Genomic DNA, 16,685 nt, shown 5'->3' on the forward strand with positions numbered 1-16,685 from the left:
TAGTAATGTGTTCTAAATTTTGTTATTGTTGTTGTTATTGTAGAGCTTCACAAAATACTTTTAGTTTTAGTTAATTATTAATTGTTAACAGTGAAGCCAGCGGGTACAATTTAGTTATTGTTAATATTTGTTATTGTTAATAATTTGTTATTGTTATTGTTACATTCAAAGGTAAATTACATATTCTATATGTATACATGCATTAAATGTACTGATCATTAGCCTTAATCAGGACTTCTCTCTCTAAATTAGTGTTGGTTAAACGATTGCGTCTACCAATACAGTAGTACCCTGCTATAGAAAAGGTGCATTCTATTGGAGCACTAGATGCAGGTACTACCATTAAGTCTACTGCTAAACGAAAAAGATTTGGTAATGTAGTTTCCAACTCTAACCAAAATGTAAGAGCATCTTTTTTACTGGGCGTTGGTATGTTGAACCGCAATTCATAAAATCTCTCAATTTCACTTTCAGCAGTAGTTGCAGCTATACCTTTGTCAACCTGGTGTGCTTCTCGTAATCTTTGGCTTATGATACTGGATAAGTGACGAAATTTCTTTAGAGGAGGTTGTTCATCACTATTTGCTACCACAGACACAGTTTCTGTGCTTCCTGACTCAAGGGTGGTGTCAGTAAATTCTGATATTTCAGTTTTCAATGCAACTATAAGATGTGCCTTTACCACTGTGGTCTGTTGATCATTCAAAATTAGCATGTATTTTGGATCCAGAAATGTTGCAACTATGTAATACACATCAAATCCAGCTGTGGAGGGATTCACATATTTATCAAAGCGGCTTTTCAGCTCATTGTTCAACCTTTTTGATATGGTAGCCATTCCAGGCTTTGTAGACATCTCTTCCAAGTGATACTGTAATTCTACTACAATAGGTACAACTGATGATATAGTGGTATATTCTTCCCCACTACACAGAGTTGTGTATTCTGCAAAGGGTTGCAGCAATTCTTGAATATTTTCTAGAACTCTCCATTCGCTGTTCTGTAAACCATCCCAGCTGTGCTCATCAAGAACTTGTATAACAGAAGCCTTGACTGTTAAAAATCGATTAATCAGTAGATATGTAGAGCTCCACTTAGTTGGGCAATCTCCTAGTAGTTTTAAGCCAGCATTTGCAATCAGTTTCTCAGTTGCTTTTGTTGATTTGTTAAATTTGCTTACTATATTCTTGGCTTTTTTGATGGTGTGTCTAAATACACTACACTCATCAAATTTACTGACAACCAGTTGTAATGAATGGGCAAAGCAACTAAGCCTCCTATATCCAAGAAATGCTATTTCATGTTCAAATTCATTTTCATCGAACTCTCTTTCTTGTTCATACATGTCTTGTTGATGTGATTCTTCGATGATTTTTTCCTGATCAGGTAAAGAATCATCTAAGCTGCCAGTGTCCAATACATCTACGTTATCTGTATCACACAATTCAAAATCTTCCTCATCATCACCTTCATTTTGCATATTTTCTTTTTGTTGTAGCTGTAGAATTTTGAAAGCCTTCACCATATTGCTCCCATTATCAGTTATTATGCTTCCAATCATGTGATCAGGAATGTTCCAATCTTTGAAGATTTGCAAAACAATCTTTAATACTTCCTCTCCTGTATGAGGGCTTGGCATGCGTTTTACTGCTAAAGTGACATTGTGACGCTTGTGACTGGCAAAGAAATGAGCAGTGACACCAATAAAAGAAGCAGTCATTCCCTTCTTGCTCCATATGTCAGTACAAAAATTTACTTTTCTAGCTTGCAACATGTGGGACAAAATATTGCCTTTTAAATCTATAAGCACTTCGTCTATCTTCTTTGACATCATATACCTAGATGGAATAGAGTACCTACTGTCTAATTCTGTGATTAGTGAAGAGAAAGTTGGATCCTCAACCAAGCTAATAGGGGCACTAGATGCTGCTAAAAATATAGATAACTTTTTTGTGATAGCCTTGCATGTAGGATCTTCATTGTTATACAGCTTGGGCCTCTTAAGAAAAGTAGTGATTTGTGGTTGATTACTTTCCATTGAAAAATTACAGGCAGCATTAGCTCTAGTACATGACTTCTTTTCATTTTCTTTCTCTTTGTTTTGCTTTTCCTTCTTAATTTCTTCATCATAGGCTTCTCTATGTGATGGCTTCAAATGCAACTTTAGGTTTGTGCTAAATTTTCCTGAGAAGGTTTTCCCACACTTAGTCTTAGTTACTACATTTGTTATAACCTCACATTTGCTCTTTTTAGCACTTTCATCATAGCTAAAATAATCCCACACAGGACTTGTTTTAGGTCTTCCAGTTACTGCTAGATCACTCATTGCTATCATTCAAAGTCAACTAGTTTTAGAGCTTAATTTAGAAATAGGTGGTTGGTAGCAAGTTATTTATGCCTTGGCTGACCCATCCCATAGTACATCTACTTGTTGTGTTGTTTACACCTTCACAGAATGCATGGTAGCTAACTCCACCTGGTTAATTAATTGCATGCTTTTCATAGATATATCCTATAATCATAAATACTACCAGGGGAAGTGACTTTAACCAGCTAATTGTCAAAGCAAATCCTTAATGTTACAAAAACTCTGTGACCATTATTGTTATTGTTATTAATTGTTGCTGTCTATAAAAAATCTTTTAGTTATAGTTTTGTTATTGTTAACAATAAATTTTATCCCTTACAAAAACTGGTTTTTGATATTGTTAACAATTACAACACTACTTTATATGTAGACCCTTGATCACTTAATTACATTTTTATCCTAGGTTCAAGCACTGGCACAAAACCTATAGAAGTGACTACCCTTTAATTATTTTGAACTCTGATCCAAGAGACATGCAACATCGCTGGTAAGGAAGAGATTGTATAATTAACTATTGTGGTTTATTAGTTATATTGCAGTTGTTAATTACATTAGCCACTGGTGAGTACATAATGCTTGGTGTATTACCTTCTATCACTGACCATCTTCACACAAGTACATCTCAGATGGTTGTTTGTAAGTTGTTTCTTATTTGTGACCATCTCAACAAAGATGATCCACCTGTGTAGTTCACACTTTTTTTTGGTATCAGCATTATATACAGTGTCCAAAATAGGTTATCAAAGTTTCAGCCAATTGCTTGGGAAGCGGGAAGGGGACTGTAGCCCTTGTCAAGCAGATTATTGAGGGCCCTCTTTAGCTGTCATCAATTAAATATTGGCAATAGCTGTGCTGATTTATTACAGCTTAGTGGTCACTGCTGATCAAATATTTCTTATAGAAGGAGGGGTCCTCCTATGTACATCTCCATCTCAGTACTTACAGGAGTCCATAATAAAGAAGAGTCCTCTCTATTACAGATTCTTGATACTAATATAAAGGAGATCAATATACCCTATTAAAGTAGTTCCCTAAAACACCTAATCCCACGAAAAGGGTGCCTCCTTCACAAGACTTATTGGGGTAGATAGATTTGGAATTACAGTGCTAGACACAATAGACATAGAAAAAAGAAATAAATTCATTTGTACAGCAACTGCCTTGAAAACTGAATTTGTAGTCATAACTTTCATTTGCATATATAGGCTTATAATGCTCACCATGAATTGACAAGTCAACCAAGTTATATACAGTTTTAGACCTGCATTTACTTGTGCAAACAAAGTATTAAGGCATTTTAAATGAAGAAATGGTGATTTTGATTACACCTACTGCATTGTACATGATCCTTTAAGTTATTTATCTGCATGCTTTAATTGCAAACTAGACTGCAATTTGCTGAGACAGTCACATATGTTGACAACTCTTATGTTTCTCAACAGTTTACAACCAACTGCCTGACTATAAAGATGAAAAAAATGATCGTGGACTAACATCTAACATTATTGATAGTCATAGAGAGATGCCTACATTGGAAATATGCATTCTGATAAACTATGTAATTTAACTACTTAAAATGTACACAGTGAATATTTATAGTTAAAGTAATAGTAGAATGAGTTACATGTATATTGCAAATCACACATTGCAGTGCATGTATATTCAGTGATCATTCCACACTTCTAGGGTAGTGCTCTGGGGTAGTGCTAAATTGTGTTGTTATCAGCACATCCTTTAATTATATGTAACCATTGTGGCCTGTAAGAATGGCAAAAACTACACCCCTATCACATAACAGGTCTTATCAATAGAACTGATATCTTGATTCTGAATCTTGTATAATGAAGCCAATTAATGTAGAATATGGCCTGAAAATTTTGAACATACGTACCACTATGTGGCCGCTTGGTGCAGCTCCAACTTAATCTCAATATAATTATTCTCCTTTACTCTTCCACTGCATAACGATAGTAATGATACATGGTACTAGAATACTACAGTCATGCATGAGATCAAGGAAAAAATGGCCTCAACAATGAGGTGGTTTTATTATTGTGTACACCTTAGCTATGTTATAGGGACTTCCGTGGTACACGACAATAAAGTCATGCATGTAAGGATGTGCAAAATAATTGTATGCCTACAAGGGTAGCTAATTTTTCTGTCCTTTAGTGCTAGGTAAAGCTTTTTGGCTGCCATATCTTAAGTCCTTTTCAAAAATGAGTTCATAAATGCAATCCTGCCTGTAACTATTGCATAGTAGCATTTGTACACTCATATTCAGAACCTAAAATGTAAATACAGTTATAAAAGTACCTACAGTACATGAACTTTAATGATAGAAATTAAGATTGTTATAATATTATTATAATTATAATGCAAGATCACAGTAAATCAGAGTTCAGTAAGTATGAGTATGATATATACTTAGGATAACAAATTCATGGTGTTACACAGTAAATTTCTTTATTAATTGTATTGTATAGACAGTATAGTTATTCATATAATCTTCATTTAGTGAACTCTTCCTACTAGACTGCATGCGACATCATCAATACAGATAATATTGGGAGTTCATATATTCATAGGGGAGAGTGACTACATGTTGATATATACGGTCTGTACAAAAGCGCTGCATGCTGCAAGTTCTGATCATATCAAGAGTAAAAATTTTATTATTTACTCTTGATCATATGTACACCACTATCCTGCTTCCAAAGAACTGTTGATAAGGTCAGCCTTCCTTCTAAGAGAAGCCTGGGGTGTTATTTGCAATTGTAGTGGAGCCTTTACTCACAATACTCAGTAATATTACACTTAACCCTAAAGTCAATAATAACTTAACAAGAGTAAATAATAAAAGTGAGACAATGAAGTTCGACACTCTCTTTATTGTTTACTCTTGATAGTATTATAGTATAAATCATTAAAAATTAATAATAGTGAAGGGAGAAGGTCTAACACTGCATAGGCCTTATAAAATTATCCTGAGAGAGTGATTCACTCCCATACTGGAGTTAGACACTCTGATAGTGGTGGGAGAGTGTGTAACACTGCTTCCTGAGAAATTCAAAGAATTCTTTGTGCTAATTTGTGGTATTCTCTATAGTCGAAGATTAATTGTTTAAATTACCTAACACTGTATAGGCCTGTATAAAATGATCTTCAGAGGTGTAAAATTAATGTTCACAAGAAAATGTGATGATTGTACACTGAGAGAACAGTACTCTCCCTCTACTATTATTAGCTAACTCTTGATATCATAAATCATGTATTAACTTCAAATTCATGCATGTGAGAATTAAAATAAAAAGTCAATCTCAATCTACATGCACATGACACTGAAATTTGAAACTAACTTATCACTGTGTATGGATATAGCCACACCAATACACCGCAAATTTTACACCCATGCTTAGGCAGCCTTTTTCCCATGTATCAGGCAGGATCAGACAACATGAAAGAACTCAATATGCTTATGCTAATTCAGTCACATTGTTACCAAATTGTATCTCAGAAGTCTAAGTTTGCAAAAAATGTTGTGGGGGTGAGGATTCAGACCCCCTTGAGATAGAGCATACATGCATGCTCAGGACCTTGTGATACTGCATATACTAGCAGATGTCTCAACCAGTTACCCAATGGCAGATCCAGGATGGGGCATTTGGGGCAAATGCCCCCACCCCCTGCATGCCTTGTGAAGGATTCATAACTAGCTAACTTCTTTTGGTTGATTGTATATATTGCTGGTGCTTAAGATGCTCATAGCCTTTTAAACAGTTTTTAAGATTTCAATACAATCTGCAAAGGTCAAAATGTAAAAAATCTAGTGAGACTATGAAGGGTGATTAGTGCCATAATTATGCCATATATTTACATTATTGATCATGGTGTGGTGGGCTGCAGGGTAATGGTGATGTTGCTTATAATTACAACCTTAAGCTTGTTATTATTAATAGTGTGATGCTTCCATTGCATGTGATATACACAGTAGTTGTCATCATGATAAGTATGTATACTTAGATATAGACTATATGATACCATAATCATGCAGCATTGCCATTATGACATTGTGATATAGACATTCACCATAATGACATAGACCTTTGCCATACTTTTACCATTATGACATAGACCTTTGCCATTGTGATATAGACTTTTCCATAATGAAATAGACCTTTGCCATTGTGATATAGACTTTTACCATTATGACATAGACCTTTGCCATTGTGATATAGACTTTTACCATTATGACATAGACCTTTGCCATTGTGATATAGACTTTTACCATTATGACATAGACCTTTGCCCTTGTGATATAGACTTTTACCATTATGACATAACCCTTTGCCATTGTGACATAGACTTTTTTCATTATGACATAGACCTTTGCCATTGTGATATAGACTTTTACCATTATGACATAGATCTTTGCCATTATGATATAGACTTTTTTCATTATGACATAGACCTTTGCCATTATGATATAGACTTTTTTCATTATGACATAGACCTTTGCCATTGTGATATAGACTTTTTCATTATGACATAGACCTTTGCCATTGTGATATAGACTTGTAATAATGTGATATAGTTAGCTACAGTGGTAGATCTTGAAGCAACCAATTATTTACATACTTGATAATACTATCTAATAGAGCAGTCGGATGTATATTCTTCTATCACAATTAAGACTGTTTTAACCAACATCTATTTTAATTATATCTAATAGCAGATCTAGAATTTTACAGAGGGGTGCTAACAAGTGCATTTAAAGTAGGGAGAAGAGGTGGTAACTGGTTGATACATCTGCAAGTATATGCATTGTGCAAAGCACAAGGTCCCGAGCATGCATGTATGCTCTATCTCAAGGGGGCCTGAACCCTCACTCCCACAACATTTTTTGCAAACTTAGACTTCTAAGATACATGCAATTTGGTAACAATTTGACTGAATTAGTATAAGCATATTGAGCTGTCTGATCCTGCCTGATACATGGGAAATACTTCGTAAAAGGCTGCCTGAGCACGACTGGCTGTGGTGTAAAATTTGCAGTGTAGCTATTGGTGTGGCTAGCTATATCCATACACAGTGATAAGTTAGTTTCAAACTTTCAGTGTCATGTACATTAGGCTTGAGCCTATTATGCTTTTAAAATTGCCTATTATGCTTTTGAGCATTGCTCCAAAATTTTCCCTATTATGCCCCAATTATGCTCCATTTACCCAATTATGCCCCATTATGCTCCATAAGTTTTTGCACAATCACTTCACAAACATGATTTAAATAGAGATGGGTACAGAATCAATAGCTTGTATTTTGTATAATGTACAATATTACATGCACTCAGCGATTGTTATATTGAAGCATTAGAGATGTCTCAATGTAATCCTGTAGGCTGTTTTCTTGCTGTTCACTGAATGAAGATTTCAACAGAGAGAAGACTCTTTCTGAAGCTGCAGAAGATGGTTGCAAGACAAGCACTTTGCGAGCAGCAGATGACCAATTTGGCAATTCATCAGCATTCAACTTCCACCACTCTAGAGGATCAAACTGTTCACTGACATCAGCTGTCTTTGCTAAGTATTGTGGCAATTCACTTTTTAATGATTGTATGTTGTGTATAAGAAATGGAAATACTTGTAATGTATCCACCATATTATCATTAGGCTTCATTGCATACACTTTAAGTGGAGAAAACAATCGTGCTGCCTTAAAAGCTTGAAGCGGAATCTGCAAACTAGTGCTTAGTTGTCGATTGAAGTATGCAATGCCAGGCTGCATGCAATTCTTAGCATGCTGTCTTAATCTTTCCTTAACTGTGTAAGACCCTTTTGACACAGAATTAATTACAGCCTCAGTGTTAGGTGCACGGGTTTCTATCCTTTTGATAGCAATTTGTAAAGCATCTACTATTTCATAGCAGGTGAAAATTAATGGACCGTCTCCTTCCAGTTTGTAAGTTGTTTTGACAAACTCCTCGCCATAGTCAATTACAGCTGCTAACTCAACTTGAAGCTTATCTCTTTTGTCATCAGTAAAGAATGAGAGCAGCTTGGTTCTTGTAACAGGAGGAAGATCTTCATTTTTCTTTAGCAATGGCTCTACATCTCCAAAATGTACCATGACCTGATAGTACACTTCCCACCGGCTCCACCATCTTGTAGGACTGTAAGAAATCATGTGCTTTCCTGTAAGTTCCTTCCAAAGCAGTTTGGTTTTAGGGCTGTGTGAAAACATACTGACCCAAGCAATTCCAAACTCATGAAGTATGGGAGTATGAAAGTTTTCTCCCACTCTGTCAATTGTGTGAGAAAAGCATCCTATGTCAACCAGATCAGGATACAGAACTTTCACCGTCTTCATAGCAACACCATTTGAAGATGCTCGATCCCTCATGGCAGCTAATAGGCTATGGGTACCAATGCTGTATTCTGTGGTCAAAGTGTGTATAACCTCACGGGCTATTTCTTCCCCTTTCAGGCTCTTAGATAGCAACTGTACTTTGACTAGACGCTGTTCAACGGTGAACTCAGCAGTAACAAAACGTAAAACTATAGCAAGAGCCTCACCCAATCGACTTGTGCCATCAAATATTACTGAAACATCTTGACCAGATACTTCACCTTGTAATTTGCTTTTCTCTTGCTTCAAAACAAGTGGAATTAAATCCGACATGTGATGCCTATCAGTAAGGCGATACCCTGTTTCTTCAAGTAATGTTCTGAAGTGTTGCAATTTGTTCAAAGGAACTGCTGCTCTAAGAAAACATTCTACAATCTTTACACGATATACTTGTTGATCTATTGACAGTGTTTCCCCTCTAGGGTGTACTTCATTGTTATGCTGCTGTATTGCTTCAGCAATGCTTCTTTCCTTTTTATTTTTGATGTTTAATGCAGCTTTGCCATTCTTATGTTTGGTCGATCGAATATGATTTCTAACACTGCTCTTTTTCAAGTTAACCTCCTCCCTGCAGGCGTTGCAGAATAGTTTCCCACTTGAAACACACAAATTCTCTCCTTTAAACTCGTCCACTCGCTGTTGTGGCTTAATACTTCTAGTAGCCTTACTGTTGTTTGTGCTCTTACAGCGGCGCTTGCCAGTTGGAGGAGTGTTTGTGGTAATAACTCGTTTCCTCGCCCAGGTAGAAGGCTTTGGGCACTTCAATACATCCATTAGAGACCGAGCTTTCTTCTGTGTGGTTCCTGTGCTGTCTTCACCAGCTAGGCCTGTTTGCGGCTCGCTGCAGCTGCTGGCCAGCTGAATAGAAACTTCGTCTTGAAGGTCACCACTGTCAAATAACTCAGATTCACTGCTATCTGACTCGGTAGATATATCTAGTTCTTCAACTAAATCCATTTCCAAGCAACTATGACGAGGTTAACTCACTGACCAGCTGTCACTTACATTAGCACCGTGCTATAATCTTGGATAATTAATTTTGATGGGTACTTACTTATATAGCTAGCCACAACGTAACACGAAGCAGTGGGTAAGCAAGATTACAGATATCTAGAACATTTTAACACTGATAACCTCAAGGTATGTGTACTGAGTATTAGCTGTTAAAAATGTGCCTATTATGCTCATATTATGCTTGAAGCTTGCCCATTCATTGTACATGCAGATTGAGACTGACCTTAGTATTGTAATCTTCACATGCATGAATTTGAAGTAATACATGATTTATGATATCAAGAGTTAGCTAATAATAGTAGAGGGAGAGTACTGTTCTCTCAGTGTACCATCATCACATTTACTTGTAAACATTTTACACCTCTGAAGATCATTTCAGTTATTCAGGCCCATACAGTGTTAGGTAATTAAAACAATCTTCACCTATAGAGAATACTACAAATTAGCAGAAAAGATTCCTTTGAATTTCTCAGGATGCAGTGTTACACACTCTCACCACCATCAGAGTGTCTAACTCCAGTATGCATATCAAGAAGTTTGCGGAAATTTGCTACGTTTCTGCTCCAGCCTCACCGATTTGTTCACTATAAAGTGGATAAATTCTATTGTACAGACACTTTATACTCACGTATCTTTTCACTCCAAATACGTATTTCAGATTCCCAAGTAGCATGAGAAAGAGCAACTCATGGTGAACAAAATGATACTAAATGAAGCTCGGTACACAAAAAACCCGCTCGTCATTTTGACAATACAGGAACACAATTGGTTTCAATACATTTCCTATGGGGCATTTTCACTATTCTTATAGATTCGATCATATCTCGTGACATGTTTGGATTTTTCAGGATTCGCTGCTAGATTCTGGTAGCCTATTCTTGAGCGTTTCTAACAAGCCATAGTGAGCACTTCCAGCATAAAGTATATCTCGTCAAAACGATGCTAAAGTCGCAGGTAAAATATGCGGGCAATTCGGAGCGAGACTAAAGCTGTGTTTTGGCACGGAGTTCGTCGAGTTAGGTTTGACAAGCAACGCACAGCCAATCTTTAACTATAAATAACTTCCCACACTTAATCCAGTGCTTTAAAACTATTTTATTAATGAAACACTGTATGTGTGCAAAAGTTCTAGTACACCAATACATCTGTCATGAACTGGCACTATGGAAGAATAGCCAATCTTTGACGCTCAGTGCAGTAGAGATGTCCCAAACCTACAAAATGAAAAATCAGCAACAGTAAAGCCTTTAATAAATGAAATATAGCAAGTTGAATCAATCACAGCTGCTTAATTGCTTTGATCTTGATTGGACAAATCACCTAATTAGTCATGGCAGCTGGCCTGAAAGTTCCGTTTTTGAACAAAACTTCTTCATATGGGAGTGAGTCACTCTCTCAGGATCATTTTATAAGGCCTATGCATTGTTATACCTTCTCTCTTCACTATTATTAACTCTTGATGATTTATACTATAATACTATCAAGAGTAAACAATAAAGAGAGTGTCTAACTTCATTGTCTCACTTTTATTATTTACTCTTGTTAAGTTATTATTGATTTTAGGGTTCAGTGCATATAATATTACTGAGTAAAGGCTCCACTGCAATTGCAAATAACACCACAGGCTTCTCTTAGAAGGAAGGCTGACCTCATCAACAGTTCTTTGGAAGCAGGATAGTGGTGTACATATGTTCAAGAGTATTTTATTCTTGATATGATCAGAACTTGCAGCAGTGCTTTTGTACAGACCATATAATTATACCACCATGTAGTCACTCTCCCCTATGAATATATTAACTCCCTATATTACCTGTATTGATCATGTCGCAGTCTAGTAGGAAGAGTTCACTAAGTGAAGATTATATAAATAACTATAAAATACAATTAATAAAGAAATTTACTGTGTAACACCATAAATTTGTTATCCTAAGTATATATCATACTCATACTTCTGAACACTGATTTGCTATGATCTTGCATTATATAATAATGTTAAAACATACGTATCTTAACTTCTGTCATTAAAAGTCCATGTAGATACTTTTATAACTGTATTTACATAACATTGATTTTTAGGTTATGAGTGTACATAATACTACTATGCAATAGTTACAGGCAGGATTGCATTTATGTACTCATTTTTGAAAAGGACTTAAGATATGTCAACCTAAAAGCTTTACCTAGCACGAAAGGATAGCTACGTAGCCTTGTAGGCATACATTTATTTTGCACATCCTTACATGCATGACTTTATTGTCGTGTACTGCAGAAGTCCCAATAACATAGCTAAGGTGTACACAATAATAAAGCCACCTCATTGTTGACAATGTTGAGGCCATTTTTCCTTGATCTCATGCATGACTGTAGTATTCTAGTACCATGTATCATTACTATTGTTACACAGTGGAAGAGTAAAGGAGAATAGTTTTATATATGAGATTAAGTTGGAGCTGCACCAAGCAGCCACATAGTAGTACATATGTTCAAACTTTTCAGGCCATATTCTACATTTAATTGTACAAGATTCAGAATCAAGATATCAGTTCTATTGATAAGACCTGCTATGTGATAGGGGTGTAGTGTTTGCCATTCGTACAGGCCACAATGGTTACATATAGTTAAAGGATGTGCTGATAACAACACAATTTAGCATTACCCCAGAACACTACCCTATAAGCGTGGAATGATCACTCAGGAACATACATGTACTGTAATGTGTGAATTGCAATATACATGTAACTCATTCTACTATTACTTTAACTATAAATATTCTCTGTATACATTTTAAGTAGTTAAATTACACGTAGGCATCTCTTATGACTATCAATAATGTTAGTTGTTAGTCCATGATCAGTTCTTTATCTTTAAAGTCAGACAGTTGGTTGTAAAAACTGTTGAGAAACATACGAATTGTCAACATATGTGCATATGTGACCGTCTCAGCAAATTGCAGTCTAGTTTGCAACTAAAGCATGCAGATAAATAGCTTAAAGGATCATGTACAATGCAGTAGGTGTAATCAAAATCATCATTTCTTCATTTAAAATTCCTTAATACTTTGTTTGCACAAGTATAAATGCAGGTCTAAAACTGTATATAACTTGGTTGACTTGTCAATTCATAGTGAGCATTATAGGCCTATATATGCAAATGAAAGTTATGGCTACAAATTCAGTTTTCAGGGCAGTTGCTGTACAAATAAATTTTTTCTATGTCTATTGTATCTAGCACTATAATTCCAAATCTACCTACCTCAGTAGGTCTTGTGGAGGAGGCACCTTTTTAGTGGGATTTTAGGTGTTTTAGGGAACTACTTTATTAGGGTATATTGATCTCCTTAATATTAGTATCAAGAATCTGTAATAGAGAGGACTCTTCTTTATTATGGACTCCTGTTAGTATCAAGTAGATGGAAATGTACATATAGGAGGATCCCTCCTTCTAAGAAATCTTTGATCAGCAGTGACCACTAACACAAGTGTGACTGTCGTATTAGGATGACTCCTCTATTGGGGTATATTGATCTTGATACATTTATAGTCAGGTGGTGTGAACAAAGGGCAGGGACGTAATCAGTGCAAGCTGATAATTTGGAATTCCTCTTTGAATAGCAATAATTGCAAGTAGAATCTGGTGGAATTGTAGGCATAGCTAAGGATTTGTACACTCAGCCATTAGCTGTAATAAATCAGCACAACTATTGCCAATGTTTGATGACAGATATTCCCTCCATAATCTGTTTGACAAGGGCTACAGTCTCCTTCCCACTGCCCAAGCAATGGCTGAAACTTTGATAACCTATTTTGGACACTGTATACAATGCTGAGACCAAAAAAAAGTGTGAACTACATAGGTGGATCATCTTTGTTGAGATGGTCACAAATATGAAGCAACTTACAAGCAACCATCTGAGATGTACTTGTGTAAAGATGGTCAGTGATAAAAGGTAATACACCATGCATTATGTACTCATCAGTGGCTAATGCAATAGACAAATTTCACAACAATGAAAATTCGACCGTTGCCCCTAGCAACCTAAATTTTACATTATTTATAGGTGTCAATGTCTTAAATCACTTCTCCAAGATAGCATAAATAAGTCATGAGAATGATGAGATATTACATTTTGAAGTTGCAATTTTCCCAAACATTGTCAATGAGAGGGGCAACAGTTGCCCCTTCTCAGTAATCACACAAATCAGGGGATTCAAGTAATGTCATATCTTATGACCTATATACACTATCCATATAAAACTTGGAGAGATTATTGTTGACATTCACACCTACAAATTATGTAATGTTGAGATATATGTACTTTTTAATTTTAGAATTTGCATACGTTGAAATGCCTCATTTTTGTGATTTCCCAGAAGGGGGCAACTGTAGCCCTCTCACATAGATATGTATGGAAAAACCACAAATTTCAAAATGTCATATCTTATGACATATATGTGCTATCCTTTCAAATTTTGAGAAGTTACTTTAGGCATCATCACCTAATAATACTGGGAAATTCAGGTTGCTAGGGGCAACGGTTATTTCTATATGCTATAAAGCCTTATTATGGAATTTGTCTATTAACAACTGCAATGTAACTATTAAACCACAAGAGTTAATTATACAATCTCTTCCTTCCCAGCGATGTTGCATGTCCCTTGGACCAGAGTTCAAAATAATTAAAGGGTAGTCACTTCTACAGGTTTCGTGCCAGTGCTTGAACCTAGGATAAAAATGCAATTAAGTGATCAAGGGTCTGTTAAAGCTACATATAAAGCAGCCAAGTACTGCCAATAACAGGTGATCAAGGAACTTTATAATTTCCAGATAATTATAAGATATCCTGCTTAAAATATCAAGCACAGATTTTAGCTGGAATCAAGTGATCAAAGTGAATATTAACAATCAAATGTCATGATTCCAGTTGCATGCCTTATGATGATGAATACCCCTTGTAAGCCTATGCAAAGATAACAACACACTATTATATAGTTTAATGTTCATTATTTTGATCATAAAAGTAAAAGTACGGATATAAGTAATCCATAACTGAATTTGGAATTAAATGTCCATAGGTATATCTTCATGTGCTTAGGTGATCTCCTTGTTTCAATTCTTTGTATTTCTATGATCCCTGATCGACCTCGTTTTCTTTGCATATACTTGTTTGCTTACTTTTGAATAATGTGATTATAACTGGTACATCTACTTATACCATATCAAATAAACAATAGCACCATATGCAGACTGTATGTTTTCAACTGAACACACACACTCCAACTATCAATTACTACTGAAGAGTAAAGCGGTCATTATGCTTCAATTTCAGCTATGTGTCAGCCTGTTAAACTGCATTACAAATGAAGAATAGTGTAAGGAGCTCTGCAGCTACTATAAAAATACAAATTACAAATGTAGGAAACCATCACAAGCTATCACAAATTGACACCTTGTGCAGTCAGCAAAAATTAAATGGGACAAGGAAGACAAAGGTAATTAATCCCACCATGCATAGTGCAGTAAGGCACCTGTCAAGCTGAAGTGATGCCTATACTCACAGCAGAGAAAAAGTCAGACCAAAGCCTTAGCTGTAATTTAATTACAATTGTCTGAAGCATTGGATAGTTAATCAGTAGAAAATTTCTGTTAAAATGTACCAAAAATTGTAGCAACTTATAGGAAGTGTTTAGGTTGTGCTGAAGGTACGTTTAGGCTTATTAATACAGGACTATTACAGGTACCTAACTGATAGTCAAGATGCCATGAAATTATTGTGTTGCTGGTTTCTGGCCATGGTCAAGTGTTTTTTGTAAACCTCCTTGATCCCTAATAACATTAACTCTTGCTAATGCTAATAGCTATACTGCACTTATATTGTTGTGTATGCTCCAACCCAGCGGATGAGTTTGGGTGACCAGACTTTTATTAAAAGCACTTGCAAACCATTTGACTAAAATGCCTAATGTCATGAATGATAGATATTTTATTTATTTTTTCTCTGCAATTCACCATTTGGCTAAAAGTCACTTCCATACTTAATCTCATAAATAATTGTTAGTTTTATATCTGAAGTATTCTTTTTACACAACAATAGCTTCCAAAGTCCCACTTGAGCCTCACCTGTAATGTGTGAGGGCATTGAGACATGGACACCAATTACCACCAGGTCTAGCTAGCCTTTGACAGCACAGCTAGGTGGGCTGCTTTTCCTTTCCTAGTTAACACCAACTCCCCATTATAACAGCTGGGTAGAACAGAGCAATGTGATATGTGAGTATAAAGTGTCTTGTTCAAGGAAACAACAAGCAATCACAAAACATCAAACGTAAAACCTTTTGATTACAAAATTTAGCACTCAGATCATGCTGCTTCTCTCTCTCTCTCACACACACACACGCACACGCACACACACACACACACACACACACACAATCAAACATCAAAGCAAAGCCTTTGATTACTATAAAAATTAGCAGTCACACCTACCCAGTGAACCAGCACTGGGACACACATATAAGTATGCACATATAATACTTATAGCTACTCACACAAACACATACATACACACACTACTTGTACACATCTTACTTAGAAAGTTGGACTGCCAATGCTGTCGCTGCTGCTAGTGGTATTGCCACCATTACTGCTCATGCATCTTCCAGTCAGGTTACTGTCAGGAGGATGGATTACATATATATACACACTACACCACACACAGAAGTTTTGTATGACTTAAATTAGCTTGCAACTGTGAAGTCAAGAGTTCTTTTTTAACTACTGCATGTAAGGTATGCATGCACTATTAGGTTACTTTAATGCTAAGGGAAAACACCTATATATATATATTATAGCAATATTAATGAATCTGAATTTCCAAAATGGAAATGATTTACATACATAC

The 16,685-nt window shown here is 35.8% G+C and overlaps 1 protein-coding gene and 1 long non-coding RNA gene across 2 annotated transcripts; both read right to left on the reverse strand.

The window, feature by feature from the left end:
- Window positions 1-202: 202 nt before the first annotated feature.
- On the reverse strand, window positions 203-2,326 carry LOC136255216 (E3 SUMO-protein ligase ZBED1-like). Its single transcript, XM_066047940.1, has one exon. It carries the CDS (start codon window positions 2,324-2,326, stop codon window positions 203-205), a length of 2,124 nt encoding a protein of 707 aa, XP_065904012.1.
- Window positions 2,327-14,776: 12,450 nt separating this feature from the next.
- Window positions 14,777-16,454, reverse strand: LOC136257066 (uncharacterized). The gene is made up of 3 exons (XR_010701793.1): window positions 16,373-16,454; window positions 15,905-16,028; window positions 14,777-14,927 (listed from the first exon to the last, which is right to left on the reverse strand). It is a non-coding gene; the product is annotated as an uncharacterized lncRNA (long non-coding RNA).
- Window positions 16,455-16,685: the final 231 nt, after the last annotated feature.

This window comes from Dysidea avara, chromosome 5, assembly GCF_963678975.1.
Source record: "Dysidea avara chromosome 5, odDysAvar1.4, whole genome shotgun sequence".
Classification (NCBI taxonomy): Eukaryota; Metazoa; Porifera; class Demospongiae; order Dictyoceratida; family Dysideidae; genus Dysidea; species Dysidea avara.

Bases quoted from the DNA above. Each gene is read 5' to 3' on its own strand.
- LOC136255216 (XM_066047940.1), bottom strand. From the start codon at position 2,326: ATGAGTGATCTAGCAGTAACTGGAAGACCTAAAACAAGTCCTGTGTGG.